This window comes from Brienomyrus brachyistius, chromosome 21, assembly GCF_023856365.1.
Source record: "Brienomyrus brachyistius isolate T26 chromosome 21, BBRACH_0.4, whole genome shotgun sequence".
Lineage (NCBI taxonomy): Eukaryota > Metazoa > Chordata > Actinopteri > Osteoglossiformes > Mormyridae > Brienomyrus > Brienomyrus brachyistius.
In genome coordinates, this window is record NC_064553.1 from 18,863,409 (window position 1) to 18,877,304 (window position 13,896).

Here is a 13,896-nt window from a genome sequence, read left to right on the forward strand (position 1 = left end):
GTGCCAGGCAGGGCCAGAGGGTGGGGCCTGTGTAACTCAGCAGATAGCTACAGTGCGGTCGGTGACGTGCCAGGCAGGGCCAGAGGGTGGGGCCTGTGTAACTCAGCAGATAGCTACAGTGCGGTCGGTGACGTGCCAGGCAGGGCCAGAGGGTGGGGCCTGTGTAACTCAGCAGATAGCTACAGTGCGGTCGGTGACGTGCCAGGCAGGGCCAGAGGGTGGGGCCTGTGTAACTCAGCAGATAGCTACAGTGCGGTCCGTCACGTGCCAGGCAGGGCCAGAGGGTGGGACCTGTGTAACTCAGCAGATAGCTACAGTGCGGTCCGTGACGTGCCAGGCAGGGCCAGAGGGTGGAACCTGTGTAACTCAGCAGATAGCTACAGTGCGGTCGGTGACGTGCCAGGCAGGGCCAGAGGGTGGGGCCTGTGTAACTCAGCAGATAGCTACAGTGCGGTCGGTGACGTGCCAGGCAGGGCCAGAGGGTGGGGCCTGTGTAACTCAGCAGATAGCTACAGTGCGGTCCGTCACGTGCCAGGCAGGGCCAGAGGGTGGGACCTGTGTAACTCAGCAGATAGCTACAGTGCGGTCGGTGACGTGCCAGGCAGGGCCAGAGGGTGGGGCCTGTGTAACTCAGCAGATAGCTACAGTGCGGTCCGTGACGTGCCAGGCAGGGCCAGAGGGTGGGACCTGCGTAACTCAGCAGATAGCCACAGTGCGGTCAGTGATGAGTCAGGCAGAGCCAAAGAGGACAAAGGAGAGCAGCAGCAGCCACTTCAAGGCTTGAGGTAGCAGAAAGTAAGAAACATCACCAGAAAAGTAGCTGGAAGAACAGGAAGAACAAGAAACAGGAAGTAACAGATACTGGACTGAAGTCATATGACTGACATCATCAGCAGGAGTAAATGCAGAAATGGTGCCAGCAGACAGTGTATACTGAAGAGAGGGAGGGCAATGCGCGAGTGCAAACTGCATGACAGGCTCTGAAAGCTTCTTCACTTCAATGCTGCTGGTGACATATAAATGAATGCTTCTTGCCTGAATTTAATTTAACTCCCCCTTCTCAGCAAACATAAAAAGGTCTATTACTGAAAAGGCATCTTAAGAATCTTTGATTTTATAAATAAAGATTTGAAATTGAGATGCCAGTTGATATGGTTTGTATTTGAATTCATGCATGATTGAAGTTGCATCTCCACAGAGCTAAAATCTGTCCCTCTGCTTCTGTTGGTTTTGTTGTTTGAGGAAAAACATCTAAGTATAGAAACTGTGAGCGTGCCACAAATGTTTGCTGCTGGTCATCCACAACCTGGCTGGAATCGATGTTTGGTTACTTAGGTTGGCCTCTTTACAGAATTTCATTAGGCAGCTCACAAGCTTGGTAGCGACTGTATGTTACATTTCTAGGTCAACACAGCAATAATAATTGAGGGAAGTGTACAGCCTTTCTTCTTACAAAGCCCCAATAAATGCATACACAATGCCTAAATACCAAGTTAGCCTTTAAATGAGCATATAATAAATACTTAGGAATAAGAGTTGAGTAACTAACTGTGAAACACTCATTGAACAATAGCTTTCAGATTTTGCCACCAATACTTTACTAATGTTATTATTACATGTGGTTCTGAAAGAATACTATGTAAGATAAAATGAAAATGAGATTCTGAATTAATGGTGATCAGGTAAGTTGAGGCTGTCTATTACAAAGGAAGCATGTTGCTGTAACGGCTGTAAAAAATGTCAAGTGTCATGTCACAATGAATAGAGCTTACATTCCCGCAAGAAGGCAACACGAGTTTCATCTTAATTATTCTTACAAGCATTTCAGATCTAATTTACATACACTATGCTTGATATTGGTTTGAGAAAATCGTGAGGAATAAAATATGTAAAAACTCTGTTTTTAATCACATGTGGGGTCCATATGTGCCATTCATATATTTGAAATATTTTTGAATGTGGAGACGCCTGCAGTTCAAGTATTCAATGTGTGCATTGATTTCTTACTTCTGCCTTATCAGGCATTACCGATATTTCTGTGAAATTGCAGTACCTGCTATCACAGAGAGATATGTAACCCAAGGGCTGTCTCGGGGGCATGGACACCTGATAGATTAAGGGGGCACAGCACTCGTCATGGCCCCTTGAATGCATAAAATTATATGAAAAATTTGGGCCAAGATAGGGGAGGCATGGTGGAGCCCAAAAGGAAATGGGAAGCAGGTACGATACTAGGAAAACTACCCCGCTCTATGTTACGTTTGTGTTTTCTTTCTTTCTGTATATCAGAATATACAGTGGTACCTCAGAACTCGAACGTAATGCTTTCGGAACTCGGGTTCGAATCCTAAAAAATTCGAGTTCTGATATAATTTTCCTCATGAGTAATAATGGAAAACCAATTAATTGGCTCCCGGCGCCAAAAAATACACCTAAATGTTTTTTTAGCATTTAAACAAAATGAACAGGATAAAACAAGAACAGCATTTTTTTTTCTTAATGGCTTCCAAAACGATAAAAAAAATGTACCCCAACACTACCCCTGCCCTGCTCCGATCGTCCGCTCCTTCCGTGTGCCACGCCCCCTCGTTAACCTCACGTGGAATCCCAGTGTGATCAGCTGTTTCTGGTTGTCGCCATTAGTCTTCTGTATTCAATCAATTTAATTTCAGTTTATCCCCAGTTCGGTCATTGTAACGTCATTGTGTTATTCTCCCTGTTCTCAAATAAACCCCGTGTTTCCCGATCGCTTGAGTCCTGTCCCTGCTTCCCCGGTCCCAGCTCGCAGATCGTGACAACCCCAAGCCATGCCCCAACACTACGCTAACACTAGACTATACCACGCGGTCCACTGTTTATTTTTAGTATTACTATGTATTCGTTAATTTGTTCGTAAATCGCAAACTTTTAGGTTGTAACATTTGTACAACTACTGCGCAACTTTTTGGTGAGAAATGGCTACCAAAATGATATAAAGTACAGTGTATTACCTGATATAGTATTTTTTTTAAAAAGCATTATCACTAACGAACGATGCTATGACAGCGAATACGAGGCTAAGACTGAAGCGTTACCCTTTGTTTCCGCTGAGAGACGTGCCGCGTGACTCATTTCCCCAAGTTACCTTAGGACTAGGTCATTTTTTGTCGAACTGGTTGGTTCGACTTTTAAGAAATTCGAGTTCTAATGATTCGAGGACTGAGATACCACTGTACTTCATGCTTGTAGAAACATGCCTTTAAAAAAGTTAGGACTGTGCAATCTACAGACTTTCATTAAAATGTTTTTTGGTTTTTAGATCGAATGAAAATTGAGACTTTAATTCTGGCTCAGCTATTTAAAGGGCCCAAATGTGTCTTGCTATGTGTCGGGATTTTCCCCCTGGGCTCTGAAATGCAGGGATGAAATGCCAAAAGTGGAAGAATCAGAATCAGTCTCAGGAGAACTCCGAGTTATTCTGAAATGCCCAGCAGTATATTCCATGTGTAAGGCTGAATGAAGGAATGAGTACATGCTGACTCAGTGAGAGTCATGACATTCAGAGTATGACATTCAGAGTACGATATTTAGAGTCTAATATTCAGAGTATGACATTTAGAGTATAATCAGGAAAAACAAACACACATTGCGGATTAGCAGCATGATCTATACTGATTTAACCAACCAATCAAAATGCCATGTGATTTTTACAACTCTAAGAAGTAACAAATTATCTACTGGCTGATTTAGCTACTATTATACTTGCATTTTAGCTGGCTGGTTTCTGAACCTTCCTTGAAGTTCAGGATATGTCTACATGAAGTTGAAAATGGTTGTACTGAAGTTTTTTTTAGGTCATTTGGAGCTTCTCGGTTGTTTGTTCACAGCTCATTATCAGATATGCTTTCAAAATATAATAAATACCAACAGAAATATTCAGTGGTCACATGGTCAATGATCTGTAGCTTATTTACTAAAGAGTAGGTGAATAGTACCTATCCATCTTCATTCACAGCCATTAATGCATGTTAAGGGTCTGGACAGAATGTCTTCATAATATGTGCCCTTGTGCCCTGAGCTGCCTGTTCTAGACTCCGGACCCTAAATCCCTGTGACCCTGTACTTTCTGGGTTGTAGATCACTGGCAGAACATTTTTACAGACCTATGTAATTTCCAAGAATGTTTCAGTCGCATGTAGATTAATCATCAAATATTCTTAGGCATAAGGGTTCCAGGCGTCCTTATTAAATATTGCTTTGGAATCCATATTAAATATGAAATATTATATCTGAATACTTAAACACACTACATTGAATTTGTTAACACCTAAACCGGGAAAAATCTGCCTGCATAATTTTTGCACCGAATTAGGACGACTTGAAATACTGAAGCAATAGCCAATTAGTATCATAGAGTACATATTTTAATTATCCTTTTTGTGTAGAATTCTTTATTGAGACAGTATCATATGTCGTATATATGTTAGACAAGTATCATTTTAGTTTAAAATGTATATATATTTTTTTCCTGACAAATAATTCAATTAGGGTGGCAAACACAAAACCTTTGTGGTTCAAGCATATTAAGTAGCTCAGTATTAACACAAAGCAATTATGTGTCTTTGTCTTTTTTGTACAGAAAAAGCCAGAGATTATCTGCACAAGACAGGCCGTTTCATCGTCATCGGTGGTATCATCTCCCCAGTCCATGACACTTATGGGAAACCGGTAAGATAGTTTAGTGTGATTTGAAATGTGTAAGTCTGTGGTAACCTACTGAATTATTACTGTATGAAGGGCGGCTTAAAACATTAATTTCTTTTTTAGGCTTGGATTTTGCAGGAGGCTTTGGGGTTGTATTGGGTTGAAGTCTTTGGCTAATAAACGTAGAACTTTGCCGTCAATAACATCAGGAATTAAGGCACTTAGGAAAGTTGAACCTGTCTGAGTGTCTGAATGAAGTGGCAGGAATGGATTTACTGCCAGTGTTAAGCCAGACAGGAAGGTATTCTGGCTGTATTGATGACTGTTAAATATGTCTGGCTACCTGTATGCGGAAACATCCTGCCTATTTGTTATTGAAAATACTCCTGAAACAAACAACACCTTATGTTGATTCCTTGACCATTCTTAACATGGTGGAGATCAACTTCTGGAATTGGTGCCTGATACACATGTCTTGATATTTTGTACTTAGCTGGAAATTATTTACAGAATAACAACTTAGTGAGAATGCTAATTTGAGGAGTTATGTTCTTATGGATATCAGGGCTCAAATCCTGAATTTTAAAACAATTAAGAACTGTACAAAGGAACCCAAGAATGTATCTGTAATTTGACACTCTTCTGTCTGATCACAATACATTTATAGGGCACAATAATGTGATACATGAACAATAAAAAATATTTATATACATTTTATGCAGTAGGCAACGACATTTTAAATAGCATTCATGTGATCATGAATGAATGGATGAATGAATGAATATGTTTATATAGCCTATTTTGCATCTCATTTTACAAGTTAGTTTGCTAAGGACCTTCTATGACCCTGTCCAGCTCTCCTAGAGTATCTGCCTGTCTCCTGGAATCTCCTCCATGCCCTTTAGACTGTGCTGGGAGACAAAGCAAACCTTCAGGCAATGGCACGTATTGATGCGCCATCCTGGAGGAGTTGGATTACCTGTGCAACCTCTGTAGGGTCCAGGTATTGCCTCATGCTACCAGTAGTGACACTGACCGTCGCCAAATGCAAAACTAGTAAAAAAAAGTCAAAAAAGATGAGGAGGGAAAAATGTCTGTGGCCTCCACCTGGTTGTCTCATTGTTGCCCCACTAGTGCACCTGTTGTTAATTTCATTAGCACCAAAGCAGCTGAAACTGATTAACAACCCCCTCTGATACTTAACTAACAAGATCAATATCCCAGAAGTTTATCTGACTTGATGCTATGCTTTTTAAAAAGTGTTAATTTAATTTAAGTGTCATAAGCATGGCAACAATACTTCGCAACATTTGGGTGATTGCTTCTGTATTAGGTACTGCATCGATTAAGCGGTGATTGTGCGCCGCTGTGTTGCCCCTGCGTGACAAATTTAATGCCTATGAATATTTGATTTCCTGCGTGCCCAAATTCAAGTGGTCTGTGTCACAGGGCAGAGATACCAGGCAGAAATCTTTACAATCAAATGTGGGTTTAGCAGGCAAAAACCCTTTTAATGTGTGCTTACAAATGCACAAATGCAAAAAAACTACTCTAAAGACAATTAAAACATTCTTCTCACCATGTTTTTCTTCAATTGAGGAAATATTTCCCAAATAAACAGAACACTGGCAGTTGTCATTATTTCATAATGAAAGGTAAACAATACCCAAATTATCAAGAATAAGAATAATAAGCATCATAATCACAAAAAAAACAATACGTTAGGACACACTTTAGGACAGATGGAGAGAAACATATGTTTACTTTGTATGAGTTTAGCTGTGGATGCAGTGGATAATAATATAAATATTGATTATCTGGCCAACCTTAGCGTCAGGGTGCTCGTGCTCCTCACAACGTGATCAGATGTAAACATCAATGCTAGCTCAGTGGTGCTAAGAAAGAAAGAGTTAGAAATAAAACAGTTTGTTTAATAAACTGTTCACTACAAAGTCTGAATATATCTTGAGTAACCAGGTTATGATTTCTGGTTAGATACACTGCTGTTGAATTTTTCAAATGTATTTTTTTGGCACTTTAATCACCACAGAAAGAATGCCATTCAGTCCCACTTTATTCAAGAGAAGCCTGACATTTCTACAGGTGATATCCACAAGACTAGGCAACTCCCAGCAGAATGACCTAAATTGATAGATTGCACTATAGCATATCTCAAAAATATATATTTTTTGATTTTCTGGTGAATTGTTCCTTTGAAATTCTAAAAAGGTCAACCAATTCACTCAAAATTCAAGTAACATGCTAACTGAATTGGGATTTTAAAATATAAAATATTTTAAATGAAAAAATATTATTAATGATTTAAACATTAAGAAAATCAGTGTTCTTCATCTGCTAAACAAATACAAAATGAGAAAATATTTATTGCAGTAAGTTGATATAAGTAGTGAAAACACTTATAACAACAGTAAGTCTCTCAGTACGTACATTATTTCACATGTTGATCAACATAATTTAACATCTCAAGGCGTTACTCTGACATAGGACTGGGTAATATTACAAAATATTTTATCTTGATAATTTTTTTCATATCAGGTGATATCAATGATTGTCACGATACAATTCCAAATTATTTCTTCACTTTAAGGCTCCATTTTTGCTTAAACTTCCCTTACATTCCATAAACAAATTTGTAACATGAAAAAAGTATAAATAAATAAATTATACAAAATAAACTTTTTTTTGTCATAGGACGAGAAAATACAGACAGTATGGTTTTTTGTCTGGCTTTTTGTCTGACTGCCTCACTGTGTCCCATTTTTAACCTATACAGGATGCAATTTGCTGCCTGCTTGGTAAATGTTGTTATCTGGTACCAGGGATGGAGGAACTGCTGTCCCACATTTCTTCAGATTGAAAGTAGAAATCCTAATTGCTGGCGTCTGTGACTGTAAATTGTTTAATTCATTCTGTATGCTCTCCTGGACTGTAATGCTTTGGGTGGCGAGGTTCCAGTATTTTCAGTTTTAGTTGACACAAGATTTCGTCAGTTTACAACCAGTCTATCTAGTGTCAGAAAAATAGCCAAACAACCGGAACACTATTGATATTTTTATCTTGTTATCCACAATATCTCCTTTTTAAAAAGATGCTGTGGTTGCTGAGCTGTTGCTTTCTTCACTGACAACCTGAAGTTTCCTCCGAGGCAGAGCTTGCCCCTCCATTTTACCAAATCAGTAGCAAGTGGCTTGTCCCTCTGATTCAACCAACCTTGCTGTGCGTTAGTTGGCTGTAGGCTGTCCATTCTTAAAAGGTCTCCATGTGATTGGTTGGAATTGTGTTCATTGCTTTGATGTGATAGGATGGTATATGCTATCAAGCAATGCATCCTCCTGTGTACTTTCAGGGTCTGGTCTCCAGCCGGCACCGTCTCACTATGTGTCAGCTAGCAGTTGAGTCATCTGACTGGATAAGGTGAGTGCCAGTCTGGAGCTCATTCATTCACGTTTATTTATTTAACATTCATTTATAAGTAAACTCCACCCCCCAAAAAATCAACGAATCAAAAATCAGCTGCATCAAGCAATGTTTGTACAAATAATTCTATTTGTTTGAATGTGGGTGTAAATGATGTGTGTGTGTGTGTGTGTGTGTGTGTGTATGTGTCTGTGTGCGTGTGTGTGTGTGTTCCTTGTGATGGGTTAGTGCCTCATCCTGAGTTATTCTCTGCCTTGCGGCCATAGCTTCTGGGATAGGCTCCAGACCCTATGACCCTGCCTAGGACAAGCGGGCACAGAAAATACTTAGATGAATTAAGTAATTCTGCTGGAAGCGACATGCCGGTAATTCTAGAATTTCAAGAAAACTTTTATAATGTTCTTCTGTCGCTATGGATGATATTGGTTTTTGGACTATAACTAGCTGGGCAAACTAGATGATTAAGCATCACAACCCAGTCTCTGGGATGATGACCTGATGGCCCTCAGTGGGAGGTAGAACAAAAAGAATGGTTAGCTATTTTAATCTGCATGTTGTTAGAATTCTGCAGAAGATACAGTATTATTATAGCATAGCCAGTGCAATCCTGCAGCCATTTTCAGATAAATATGTGCATGTGAAGGATGACTACTATCCAAACAGAATGGGTGTGGGCTGACAGGAAAATCAGGGAAAATGCCAGAGAGCAGAATTCAGAAAACGGTCAAAACAGTGACACTACAGTGGTGGAAAAAGTGTGAAGTGTTCCCAATTTAGTAGGTGGGTAACAGTACGTTTTTCTCCCGAACTAAACAAGTGAACATGAAATGAAATCAAGTATAGATGTCAACTTCAGGATGGTACCATGGACAGAATCTGCTATTCAATTCCTGAGCCACAAAAGTTGCTGTGTTTCCCCATAGTTCCTACAGTTGTGTTCAAAATTATTCAACCCCCACTGAAATTGAGTGTTTTGGCCAGTTTGACATTGATTTTGATCATTTCAGTCATCTTGTTTACAATTAAATCGAAGAGGCATTTGTAAGTCAGACAAATATAACATAACATTTATAATGAAATAACCACAAATGTCTTTTCTGTGCTCACATCATTATCAGTTTTATTCAACCCCCAAGTGACATTCATTCTTAGTACTTAGTACAACATCCTTTTCCAGTTATAACAGCTTTTAAACGCGAAGCATAGCTTGACACAAGTGTCTTGCAGCGATCTACGGGTATCTTAACCCATTCTTCATGGGCAAAAGCCTCCAGTTCAGTCACATTCTTAGGCTTGCGCGCTGCAACTGCTTTCTTTAAGTCCCACCAGAGGTTCTCAATCGCATTTAAGTCTGGTGACTGCGATGGCCACTCCAAAATGTTCCAGCCTTTATTCTGCAACCATGCTCTAGTGGACTTGGAGGTATGTTTGGGATCATTGTCCTGTTGAAAGGTCCAACGTCTCCCAAGCCTCAGGTTTGTGACGGACTGCATCACATTTTCTTCCAATATTTCCTGGTACTGAAGGGAATTCATGGTACCTTACACACGTTGAAGCTTCCCTGTACCTGCAGAAGCAAAACAGCCCCAAAGCATGATTGACCCCCCGCCATGCTTCACAGGAGGCAAGGTGTTCTTTTCTTCATAGGCCTTGTTCTTCCTCCTCCAAACATAGCGTTGATCCATGGGCCCAAACAGTTCTAATTTTGTTTCATCAGTCCACAGAACACTATCCCAAAACTTTTGTGGTTTGTCCGCATGACTTTTGGCATACTGCAGTCGACTCTTCTTATTCTTTGGAGACAGCAAGGGGGTGCGCCTGGGAGTTCTGGCATGGAGGCCTTCATTTCGCAGTGTGCGCCTTATTGTCTGAGCTGAAACTTCAGTACCCGCATCTGACAAATCTTTTTTCAGTTCCTCAGCAGTCACACGGGGACTTTTCTCCACTTTGCGCTTCAGGTAGCGCACAGCAGTCAAAGTCAGCATCTTCTTTCTGCCACGACCAGGTAGCGTTTCAACAGTGCCCTTTGCCTTGAATTTGCGAATGATGCTTCCTATGGTGTCTCTTGGAATGTTTAACATCTTTGCAATCTTCTTATAGCCATTGCCCTTCCTGTGAAGAGAAATCACCTCTTCTCTTGTCTTCCTGGACCATTCTCTTGACTTCACCATGTTTGTATGCACACCAGTAAATGTCTAGAAGGAGCTGAGTATCACAGTCATTTTAAATCTGCCTAATTGGTGCTTATTATGCTTGATTGCTGCTGGTTGACATCCACAGGTGTTTTCAATACCTGATCGAAAACACTTGAATGAACTGTTCTTAAGAGTGGTAGTCTTTAAGGGGTTGAATAATTGTGTTAATGAAGAAATCATAAAAAAACATTTAATACTGTTTTACAAAAACAATTGATGTCATTTTAGTTGCATTTGGTTCTTTAAAAAGTCCTTGTAAGATTTCATTCTGAACACAATTACAAATGTACACTGAATTCCATTGGGGCTTGAATAATTTTGAACACAACTGTAGTAACTAAGGATTTATAGTTAAGTGTTAATTTCGTTGACGAAAAAATTTCGTCATAGTTATCGTCAACGACCTTTATTTTCAGACTAAAACGAGACGATAACTAAATAAAAATTATTTCGCGAGGCCTAAGACTATGATGTGTATTCACACTTTCGTCAACGAATAAAAACGAAACGAAAATGTTTGCCAGAGACGGGATCCAATCAGAACAAATGTAGTTCGTGTAAGGCAGGGGTATTCAAGTAAAATTTAAAGAGATCCAGTTAGAGAAAATTTCTTCATGCAAATGTCCGGAAGATTTATTTAGTGTGATATATATTTATGTAGCCTATTAGTTGTATTAACATTGCGTGTAATCAATACCTGGCAGTCAAATCAAATTACTTTAGTACAATTCAAAAACCCTTTTGACAATATTTATTGTTACGTGACATAGAACTGAACATATATTTATGACTGCCGATATGTATGTTTTCTCATTTACTAAATGAAAGTAGGGCTGCATTTCAAAATAAGAGAAAATAAATAACATGGAAATTGTGCATGTTTAAATAAAGTGCTTAAATTAAGCAGTAGTTTTTTCTTTGAAGAGATTTTATTTTTGCAGCAATTAATGGCACTACTGATATTACAGTACTCAGTTCCCGGGTAAATAAACATATGTTTGTGTTTCAAATAGGACTGGAATATGTGTATTTGTGTACTGCACAGTCAGACCTTAACACCATTCCTTAACACTGGTTTCATTTCATCTTGGTGAACATAATGACTTTCAGAAATTGAAGGGAAACCTTTAACATTACACTTGGCACTTTTAATTTTAGTCGACTAAATCAGCTGTAGTTTTAGTCAACTGTAATCTTATTATATTTAGTCAACTAAAACTAGAATAATTTAGATGACTAAATTATGACTAAAACTAAATTACATTTTAGTCAAAAGACTATGACTAAAACTAAATGAAACTTTGCTGCCAATATGAACACTGCTGTAGTCTTTGGTGCAGGTTTTAACCACCCTACAATTCTGTTTATGTTGGTTTAAAAAGTAATTTTATATTTGTCAAAGTGATTCAGCTTAGTATTTTGGAAACCTCTCAATTTCATATTTTATTACCCCAGTATTTACAGATTTGGGCATTTGAATCCCACCCCTGCTCTCAGTTTGGTGTCCATCTTCTCCCCCAGTCTTGGATATACATTTTCTTGTGAGCTTACTTGTCAGTGTATATTGGATTTGAATAGTCACTTTTTCTAATTTGTAATAAACATCATTTTATTTAGAAGGACAGTGGGTATTTTTAGATAGAGTTACAACCTGTAAAGATTTTTATGTCTAAAGTATTGTCTCTTAAATTATTCTACGGCAATAAATATGGAAGTATTTCTTCAATATGTTGCAGTTGTAGGCAGCCACAATGCATTAAATGGTTCCAGGAGAAAGCGAGTGGACACACTTCTCATTTCACCACACATAAGTTGCACAGTCCAACTGTGAAAACTGTAATTTGTTTTGAGACGTTTCTTGTGTTATTCTGCATGAATTTGTGTGAATGTTTTCAAACGTCATTATAAATGTTGCCTTTGTATGTGTGGTTTTCAATAGATTAGGAATACAGCATTTGTTGTGTTAGATAACGCTTGGATGATATTAAAATATAGTTTTTCCTATAGGGTAGACCCATGGGAGTGCTACCAGGACTCCTGGAAAACCACATGCTGTGTGCTGGAACATCACCGTGACCTCATGAAGGTAAACATCACTGTGACCTCATTGCGCCAAGCACAGAAATAACCTCGGTGACACAGTTACCAATGGCAGAAGTCCAACATATGGATCTTTTTTTGGGTCTCTGCATAGTTTTGTTCAGATTTTAATCAGGTGCCTTGGGGATCGTAAGGCAAAACCTTAGGAGAGGTTTATGCTAATTAGTCAGGAATCTTTTTAATCTTGAATGTTGTCCAATTTTTTTTCTGACATGATTGAGCAGGAACTGCTACCAACGTGTATAAGCTGTTCACTTCCTGGGGCTTTTGAGATGATCACCGCATGCTCTCCAGCCTGAGCTTTAGCGCCGTCATTACATTTTGTGACAGTCAGTGGTGCCAGTTTTCTTTGTCTCTATGGTTCAGAATTGAGACTGTGATCCTGAGCAATATATTTCTCTGTTTTTGATATTAGTTTATCAATATTCCAAGTAAACAGAACCAGAGCTAAAAATTCAACTACTAAAATAATGGAGAATGATTGCATTGTACGACCAGCTTTTTTCCATGTTGAATAAAGAGAGATTTCATCAGCTCATGTACCACCTATAAGAGGTCCAGACATCTTTATAATTCAAATAAATAAATATGCAATCTCATTCCAAAAAATTCTGCTGTCAAGTGCAGTGTATCCGCTTCTCCCAGCTGATTATTGGTATTAATGATATTAGACAGAAATATATTGGTTATTGGTCAGAATGTCCACATCGATGCACCACTAACAATATGAACCTTTTTGAAATGGGATTTCTCACATCAGTTTTGCAGGGCATAAAGGCCACATGGCTGATGTTCAACAATTCATTTTCAAATGCAAGAAATGCTAAACATTAACTTAAACCAGGGGCCTGTATCACAAAGCGAGAGTTACTGGATTTAAGGTAGTCTGGTCTAAATGTCAAAGAAAATAAAGTCCATTTAAACTGGGATACCTTAAAACCACCAAATTATCTGGCTAAGCAAGAAATCCAGTTTTGTGATACAGGCCCCTCCTCAGCTGTTAATTATATCACCTGTTTTTCTAGCCCCTCTTCCTGTCATGTAGTATAATGCAGGTATTTTGATTGACACTGATAAAACATAGTCTCTCCAGCATGTCCTGGGTCTTCCCCGGGGTCTCCTCCCAGTGGGACATGCCCAGAACACCTCCCCAGGGAGGCGTCCCAGAGGCATCCTAATCAGATGCCCGAGCCACCTCATCTGGCTCCTCTCGATGCGGAGGAGCAGCGGCTCTACTCTGAGTACCTCCCGAATGACTGAACTCCTCACCCTATCTCTAAGGGAGAGCCCAGCCACCCTGCGGAGGAAACTCATTTCGGCCGCTTGCACCCGCGATCTCATTCTTTCGGTCACTACCCATAGCTCATGACCATAGGTGAGGGTAGGAACATAGATGGACTGGTAAATCGAGAGCTTTGCCTTTTGGCTCAGCTCTCTCTTCACCATGACAGACCTATGCAGCACCCGCATGACTGCTGAC

General features: G+C 39.6%; 1 protein-coding gene across 1 annotated transcript in view; it reads left to right on the forward strand.

Moving 5' to 3' along the window:
* nmnat2 (nicotinamide nucleotide adenylyltransferase 2) overlaps nt 1-13,896 on the forward strand; it is a 29,702-nt gene that overhangs the window by 5,788 nt on the left and 10,018 nt on the right. Inside the window, exons 2-4 of the mRNA XM_048989547.1 lie at nt 4,619-4,707; nt 8,051-8,118; nt 12,324-12,402. Coding sequence (XP_048845504.1) covers nt 4,619-4,707; nt 8,051-8,118; nt 12,324-12,402 — 236 coding nt within the window. The remainder of the gene's footprint in view (nt 1-4,618; nt 4,708-8,050; nt 8,119-12,323; nt 12,403-13,896) is intronic.